This window comes from Mesoplodon mirus, assembly GCF_964341445.2.
Source record: "Mesoplodon mirus genome assembly, chromosome: 5".
Taxonomy (NCBI): Eukaryota; Metazoa; Chordata; class Mammalia; order Artiodactyla; family Ziphiidae; genus Mesoplodon; species Mesoplodon mirus.
Genome location: NC_138980.1, coordinates 37,404,127 through 37,412,798, shown reverse-complemented (window position 1 = coordinate 37,412,798; position 8,672 = coordinate 37,404,127). Strand labels below are relative to the sequence as shown.

The 8,672-nt window shown below is 53.5% G+C and overlaps 1 protein-coding gene across 1 annotated transcript; it reads right to left on the bottom strand.

Moving 5' to 3' along the window:
- Positions 1–5,299: 5,299 nt before the first annotated feature.
- Positions 5,300–8,672, bottom strand: TNFSF9 (TNF superfamily member 9). The gene is made up of 3 exons (XM_082622967.1): positions 8,344–8,672; positions 7,708–7,741; positions 5,300–6,391 (listed from the first exon to the last, which is right to left on the bottom strand). Exons 1-3 carry the CDS (start codon positions 8,605–8,607, stop codon positions 5,931–5,933), a joined length of 759 nt encoding a protein of 252 aa, XP_082479093.1. The 5' UTR covers positions 8,608–8,672; the 3' UTR covers positions 5,300–5,930.

The window sequence follows — 8,672 nt, the reverse complement described above, 5'->3', positions numbered from 1 at the left end:
GAGGCTAAATGAAGCCTATTTCCTGTAATCAAGAAATGGGGGACAGGGACTTCCTTGGTGGTCCAGTGGCTAAGACTGCACACTCCCAATGCAGGGGGCCTGGGTTCGCTCCCTGGTTAGGGAACTAGACCCCACATGCTGCCACTAAGAGTTCGCACGCCGCAACTAAAGATCCCTCATGCTGCAACTAAAGATCCTGCGTGCCACAACTAAGACCTGGTGCAGCCAAATAAATAAATTTTGGGGGGGGGCGGGGTACACGGGCCTCTCCCATTGCGGAGCACAGACTCCGGACGCGCAGGCTCAGCGGCCGTGGCTCACGGGCCCAGCTGCTCCGCAGCATGTGGGATCTTCCCGGACCGGGGCACAAATCCGTGTCCCCTGCATCGGCAGGCGGACTCTCAACCACTGCGCCACCAGGGAAGCCCATAAATATTTTTTAAAAAAGAAATGGGGGACACAGAAAGGCTTTTGTGCCCAGGAGCCCCACAGGGTCCTGTTCAGTTCCAGGACCTAATGAGCTAATCTGACCTCTGTCTTCGTAATTCTCCCTTGCCCTCAGGATAAAGCTTTGGGCTGTCATCCACAAGCTTGCATGGTCCGACCCCCTCAACCCCATCTCACACTACTATATCCACTCTCCTACTTCTGGCCCTTTATACATGCTGCTCTCCCTACCTGGAACTCACTTCACCTGATGCACTTGGAACCTTAGATGCCATCTCTCCATGACCCGACTGTTGTAATAATAACAACAGCTTCTACATATTGAGTCAAATGCCAGGCACTGTGCTATTAAACCTATGAGCTGACTTAATACTCCTAGGAGCCCATGAGATACAAAATTTTGTCCAGTTTTACAACTGAAGACACTGAGCCCAGAGAGGTGATGGCACTTGCCCAAGGATGCACAGCTTAGCTAGCATTGCCTGAATCAGGGCTTGAACTTGGCTCTGTGTGACACTAAAATGGATGTTCAGTATGATCCAGCAATCCCACTTCTGGGTACCTATCCCAAAGAATTGAGATCGGGGACTTCCCTAGTGATCCAGTGGGTAAGACTCCATGCTCCCAATGTAGGGGGTCCAGGTTCGATCCCTGGTTGGGGAACTAGATCCCTCATGCATGCTGCAACTAAGAGTCTGCATGCTGCAACTAAGAGATCCCACATGCCACAACTAAAGATCCCACATGCCTCAACTAAACATGCCACAACGAAGATCCCATGTGCCACCACTAAGACCCAGCACAGCCAACATAAAAATAAATAAGTAAAATAAATTGATATTCTTAAAAAAAATAATTGAAATCAGAATCCCAGAGAAATAATTTGTACTCTCATGTTCACTGTAGCATTATTCACAATAGCCAAGATATTGAAACAACCTAAATGTCCATGGACAGATGGTTAAAGAAGATGTGGTCCATCCATACGATGGAATATGACTCAGCCTTAAAAAAGAAGGAAACTCTGCCTTATGCAACAACATGGATGGACATGAAGAACATTATGCTCAGTGAAATAAGCCAGACCCAGAGGGACACGTGCTGCGTGATTCCACTTCTCTGAGGTATCTAAAAAAAGTCCATTCATAGAAACAGAAAGTGGAATGATGGTTTCCAGAGGCTAGCAAGAGGGGGAAATAGGGTGTTGTTGTTCAATCGGTATAAAGTTTCAGTTACACAAGATGAATATGTTTTGGAGATTTGCTGTTAATATTGTGCCTATATGTTACTGTATTGTGCGCCTAAAATCTTGTTAAGAGGGTAGATCGCGTGTTAAGTGTCCTTAACATATTTTTTTTCTTAAAGAAAGCACGCTCTGCAGACCCATCCCTGCTCTTGCCTCACCATACCACTCCCACCATGCATCCACTCACATGTGAAGCTGGTGCAAGTCTTTGGGCTTCTCCACTTTGCCTCCGTCGTTGGAGATGCATCCTGCTGGGCTGCTGCGGTGGGAGGGGCTAAGCGTTTCTGTTTACAGGTCTTAGACCCATCCCCAACTTAACACAGGAAGTATGACAGTCTCTGGGATCCCTAAGCCACTAGGAAAGACACTGACAGCCTTGAGGGACTGCATCCTCGGGGACCAGGATGTCCCACAGTTCATTTGGCAGTGTTGCAGGAAGGGGGACCCTTTCCAGGGCCCGAGAGTGGGCTCTCGCCTGACACTCAGAAATGAATTGTCCGAGGAGACACACGTGCTGACAGAGCAAGAGACTTTATTGGGAAAGGGCGCCCGGGTGGAGAGCAGCAGGGTTAAGGAACCCAGGAGAACTGCTCTGCCGTGGCTCACAGTCTTGGGTTTTACGGTAATGGGATTCGTTTCCGGGTTGTCTCTGGCCAATCATTCCGACTCAGGGTCCTCCCTAGAGGCGCATGCGTCACTCAACCAAGATGGATTCCAGCGAGAAGGATTCTGGGAGGTTGGTAGGACATATGGACTGGCGTCTCCTCTCTCCTTTTGACCTTTCTTGAATTCTGGTTGGTGGTAGCTTGTTAGTTCTGCATTCCTTACCAGGACCTCCTGTTGTAAGATAACTCATGCAAGTGGTGACTGGGGTTCCTGGCTAGGGCAGGCGGTTTCAGTCAGTGGTTCCCCTAATAGCAGCACAGAACAGAACCCACCCCAGCAGGAAATTCCTGGCAGGACACTCAAGTTTCTCATGCCCCAACAAGGGTAGATGCTAGATGTACTGGGTTAAATAGTGTCCCCCACAAAAGTCATGTCCTTCCTGGGAGTAGCCCAGCTGTAAGGCGAGGAACCCCAAGGATGGCTGACAACCCCCAGAAGCTGGAAGAAGCAAGGAAGGATTCTTCCCTAGGGCATGTGGAGGGAGCCTGGCCCTGCTGAGACCTTGATTTTGGACTTCTGGCCTCCAGAACTGGGAGACAATAAAAGTGTGTTGTTTTGGGCTTCCCTGGTGATGCAGTAGTTGAGAGTCCACCTGCCGATGGAGGGGACTCAGGTTCGTGCCCCGGTCCGGGAGGATCCCACGTGCTGCGGAGTGGCTGGGTCCGTGAGCCATGACCGCTGAGCCTGCACATCCGGAGCCTGTGCTCTGCAACAGGAGAGGCCACAACAGTGAGAGGCCCACGTACCGCAAAAAAAAAAAAAAAAAAAAAGGTGTGTTGTTTTAAGTCCTCCAGTTTGTGACACTTTGTGAGGGCAGCCCTAGGAAACTAATGCATAGGGTATCCCATGTAACAGGAAGAGGCAAATGGGAAGTCTAGGTGGTTCCTCCGTCTCTCTAGGGCTGTGTGGTCTCATCCATGCATCCCCACCCATTTCCTCCTCCCGTCTCTCTCTGCCCATGGGCCCTTCCATGCTTCTCCCTCCCATACACCTTCCAATTCCTGACTAATAAGTTCAGGAATGCCAGGCCCGCCCACATTCCGACCGAGGAGATCTGATTGGCCCAGCTTGAGTCATGTATCCACCCTGACCCAATCAGCTGTGCTAGAGAAGTGGCACCACTTGGCGCCAGGGATGATCATCAAAATTGGAAACAACCAGTGTAGCCAGACGTTGACCAGTCAGATTTGAAGCTGGCCCCTGGACCACACCCTTCCCCCACCAATCCCAGGGGTGCACCCAGAGTTAACACTTTGGATGCTAGATCACCAGGGCCATCCTAGGGGTCCAGAGGAAGCATGCAGCAAAAGGGGCGGGGAGTAACAGGCATTTGCCAATTAGCATAGAGGCTAGTTTAATAATCTAATGACCAGTATGGCCACATTCATGGATGTCAGCTCAATGTCAGTTCTGCTCTCTCAGAAGGGATGTGGGGAATGGAACTCTGCGAGAAGAGGTAGAGATGGATCGGGCAAATGACATTCACCTCCACATCCCCATCTTCATTGCCCATCTCACACCCTCCTGTCTGGCCAGCACAGGCAAAGCTCTCCCACTTCTGCCTCACCCCCATCCCTCCTAAGTCCCCATCAAGGTCACCTGCTTTGTGGAGACCGCCCTGTCCACCCCAGCCCCAGAAGCCAAGGTCCAGCTGGTATATATGGGCCAGTGGGCAGAAGATCTGCATGGTGGGGAAATTAGGGGATTTGGGAGAACTGGCCAGGACCATGGTACGCTGGTAAATGTTTAACAACCAGCTCTCAAGATGTGAAATGAATATCTGTGTTTATTATCAATTTTACTGACCTAAATGTGTAGCACACAACCTCCAACAATAAAATATGAGACGTTGTGTTACAAATTCCATACAGCCAAAACTGATTCTCACAGAATGCCTTCCTTGATTTTTTCCACTCTTGTACCCAGAGCCAATCTATGCTTGCAAGTGAGAAACAAGTGAATGGAGGTTGATATTTTCCTTTAGAGACTGAGATGGAACAAAACTATAAAGATGCATGTTCACCCTTCACTTGCTTTACGATGATGTGAGCAACTTCTTTGCTAAATCAGATAGCGGTTTGAAAACACTAGAGAAAGACTTCCTTGATTTTTTTGGGTGCTATTCACAATGTAACAGTTACAGATAAGAACCACTTAAGTGTAGGGACTTCCCTGGTGGTGCAGTGGTTAAGAATCCGCCTGCCATTGCAGGGGACACAGGTTCGAGCCCTGGTCCGGGAAGATCCCACATGTCACCGAGCAACTAAGCCCATGAGCCGCAACTACTGAGCCTGTGTGCCACAACTACTGAAGCCTGCGTGCCTAGAGCCCGCGCTCCGCAACAAGAGAAGCCACTGCAATGAGAAGGCCGCGCAGTGTAACAAAGAGCAGCCACCGCTCACCGCAACTAGAAAAAGCCCGCACACAGCAACGAAAACCCAACGCAGCCAAAGATAAATTTAAAAATAAATAAATAAATAAAAGAAAATAATTTTTTAAAAAAAGAACCACTTAAGTGTAATCTGCATGTTGAACATCCTTTTCACCTGCACTTTAAGTATAGACAATCAACAAACAACAAATCAAGCCCTGACTTGTAACATTTGCCACTTCCTGTAGTGTAAATGCTCTCAGCATGGCCGATTTTAACCCATTATTGACTGGGGATGTATTAATGCCACAGGCGTTAGTTTCTGCAAAAATCCCCCAGTCAATAACGTGTTAAGTTACTAGTGTGGTGACACAGAATACAGAGTTAGTGAGCAGTGTCCTGCAAAATGGCATTATCCAGTATTTCCACCACCAGATACAGTATAGGTAAAATATCTCAAGAGCACAGGTAATAGTAACATGGGAATAATAAAACCCCTAAGGCACAGGGGAGCTATATAAATCTCAAGATAACTCACATTGTCTGGCATATAGTAAATGCTCAATATATAGAAGTCATAACATATATAAATACTTTATTATCTAACATCATGTACCACCTCACACCTTCCCATATGCCCCAGTTACACAGGGTCACACACAATCACAATGTCAAGCCAGCGTATTAGACCGTCAGCTTGGCAAAAGCTGGGGATTTTTTCTTGTCCTGTTCATGGCTGTGTCCCCAACACCTAAAACAGTGCCTGATAAAATTTGCATGAATGAGTAAAGCTCACACAGCATAGTTACTTGGACTCCCACAGGCTAGCCCCCTGAGTACCACGGGGTGGGGGGGGAGGGTACTGGGAATGAGTCTCTATTTCTCACATATTAACATAAATAAGGATGGGGGGTCTTTTTTATTTGCTGATGTTTCTCTAGCCCTGCACAGTGCCTGGCACAGAGCAGAAGCTCAATAAATATAAGTTGAATGGATTAATATAATGTACACTGTCTGAGCTCAGGCTCAGAATAAATACCAAGTGACAGAGGGACCCGGAGAGTCCTGGAAGAGGGGGTCAGCAGCAAGGACCCCGGCCCAGCCCAGTGAGGTAGAGTAGCTAGACCCCATCACCAGGGGCCCCAAGAAAGGAAGGCAAGATTCAGTCTTGGTCCAGAGGGTGGCACCTAGGCCTGGGGGTCACGTCAGCTGTATCAAGGGGAGTCCAGTGGGGACTTGGGTGGCCACATGGAAGAGGCCCAAGACCGTGGCATCCGCCGAGAGCTGCCAGGCACGAGGCTCCCGGACTGCGAGGCGCAGGTGGACGCTCAGGCGCTGTCCGGCATCCAGGTGCAGCAGGCCGCTCCGGAAACCAGTCGCTGAGTTCCCCGAGGACGGGGGTGGCAGGTCCAAGGTCAGGGCCAGGGCAGCGGCCCCAGCTTGGAGAGGCCGCAGGTGCAGGGCCACGGAGACGGAGCCGGAGCTGTTGCCGTTGCTGGCCATCACACGCTTCAGCGCCAAGTGCAAGAAAACATAGTAGACTCCGGCCTGGGCCACCACCACCTCGTGTGTGTGCTTGTCATAGCTCACACCCGGCGCCAGGGTCACACCTGTCATCCCCCGCTCGCTGCACCAATGCAGGGGCCCTTCGGTCAGCTGTACTGTGGGAGGAAGACGCAGGGCACGCTTAGCATGGGAACATCGCTGAGGGTTGAGGTCGCAGCCCTGGGGAGGGGAGGAGGGGCTCTGAGGGAGAGAGGACAAGAGGGAAAAGTGGGGAGGGGGGTATGAGAAAGGTAAGGGGACTCGGAGAGGGTCTCAGAAAGAGGGGGGCTGGGGGAAGGGAAGCGGGGATAGAAGGAAGGAAAGGATTCCGAGGGAGGGGGAAGCCTCTCTGGAAGAGGGAGATTGAGGAAGTGGAGGGGGACAGACTTCCAGGAACCAGGAGGAGGAGGAAATGTAATGCCAAAAAGGAAGAGGGGGGCTTTCCTGGTGGCGCAGTGGTTGGGAGTCCGCCTGCCGATGCAGGAGACACGGGTTCGTGCCCTGGTCCGGGAAGGTCCGGGAAGCTCCCACATGCCGCGGAGTGGCTGGGCCCGTGAGCCATGGCCGCTGAGCCTGTGCTCCACAATGGGAGAGGCCACAACAGTGAGAGGCCCGCGTACCGCAAAAAAAAAAAAAAAAAAAAAAAAAAAAAAGGATGATAGAGGGGGAAAGGGGGCTACTAGGGATGGAAGGATGGGGTTTGGAGAGGGAGGAGAAGGGGATGGGGGGCAGAGTTAGGATAGAATGAAGGAAGGGACTCAGAGTGGGAGGGGGGAAAGAGGAGGGGGGAGGGAGGGGGAGGTTGTGGGGGAAGGAGGAAAAATCCTAGAGGAAAGAAAAAGGGAGGGAGGAGGGGGTAGAGGGTGAAGGAGGAGGGACTCCAAGGAGAGGACAGGATGGGGAGAAGGTCTCCTTAAGAGAGAAGGGAAGAAGGTGGCAGGAGAGTCCAGAAGGGGGAGGGAAAGGGGTGGGAAGAAGAGTCCCCAGAAAGGGGAGGGGAGGGGGGTAGGGTCTCCGAAGGGAGGACGAGGAAGGGAGTCTGGAAGGGGGAGGGGCAGAGGAAGGAGGTAGAGAGGAGAGTCTCGGGAAGAGGGAGCGGAAGTGAACGGGAAAGAGGGTTTCCAGCAGGGAAGAAGGGAGACAGGGCTGGGGAGGAGGGGTCCGTCTGTCCCAGAGCCCAGTGGGAGACACCCTACCAAGCTGAGATTTGCGGCATCCAGCCCCAGCTCTGAGAGGGCGGGGTCTGAAGTGAACACAGATGGGGGTCAGAGGAGGAGGAGACCCAGAGAGGGGCTGACGCGGTTCTAAGAAGTGAGGGGACACTTTTCACAGAAGGGAGGGGAAGAGGGTCAGACTGGGTCACAGAGAAGGCCTCCCTCTCCTGGGGCTCTCCCGCTTAGTGCACCCTCCCCCGTCTGGGGGAATCACTCACCACCATCGGCCACCACCAGCTGCGCGAACACGCCCTGCCGAGAGAGGACAAGCAGAAAGTGGGTGGAGGTCCCCCCTCCCGCACCCGCAGCCCTCTGGAAAGTGGGGTGCCCGGGATCTGCGCAAATCTTGAGCCTACGCTCCCTTCCCTTCCCGCTGCAAGAGAGCGCGCGCGCTGCCCCAGCCCTGCCGTGTGCAAGGACAGAACCCCGAGGACTCAGGAGGGAAAAGAGGAGAGAGTCCCTCCAGGGGGCTTGGCACTGGGGAGTGTTGAGAGAGAAAGGGGGGTACCCCGAGGATCCGGGAGAAAACCTAGGTTATCCGCGAGTTACGAAAGAGGGAGCCCCCACAGTGGTTCGAGATAAAATGTCCCTCGGGGTCCGCAATGGAGAAAGTGCTCCCCTCTGGGGTCCCGGGATGAGGTGGGGTCTCACGGGGGTGCGGGATGAGAAGGGTGCCCCCCGAAGTCCTGGATGAAGAAGCGGTGCCCTCGGAGGTCCAAGAGGGACGATGCGGGTCCCTCCACCCTCGGCCTGGGATGCAGAAAGGACCTCGGGGTGGGGGGGGAGCGGATGGAGAAGGGGTCCCGGAACTGGGTAGGGGTCTCTCCCGGGGTCCAGATCGGGCCGCATCTCACCTGCGGAGAGTCGGGGAGGCGTGTGCGGGCGTCGGGCGTGAACTCCAGCCCCTCCGGGAGTCTCGGGCTGCGCGCGGAGCCGGGAACCTGCGATGCAGGAGCCCCGGGCGCGGCCCAGGCACGCACCAGGCAGGCGGCGCAGGCGGCGGCGAGCAGCAGCAGCGCGGCGCTCAGGGCCCAGGGCAGCGGGTGGCAGGAGCGGCCCGAGGGCGCGAGCGGCCGCTGAGCCTCAGGGTCCGGGGCGGCGTGGGTGCTGGAGTGCATGGCCGGCTGCGGGCGGCTGCGGTCCGAGGCTGCTGCACCGCACTTTATACCCAATCCGGAAGCCC

Excerpts from the sequence above, each read along its gene's own strand:
- TNFSF9 (XM_082622967.1), bottom strand. The coding sequence starts at position 8,607 with ATGCACTCCAGCACCCACGCCGCCCCGGACCCTGAGGCTCAGCGGCCG. Across the intron at positions 7,742-8,343 it reads GCCTCCCCGACTCTCCGCAG|GGCGTGTTCGCGCAGCTGGT; the intron begins GTGAGATGCGGC and ends CTCTCTCGGCAG. Across the intron at positions 6,392-7,707 it reads GCTGGTGGTGGCCGATGGTG|TACAGCTGACCGAAGGGCCC; the intron begins GTGAGTGATTCC and ends TTCCTCCCACAG.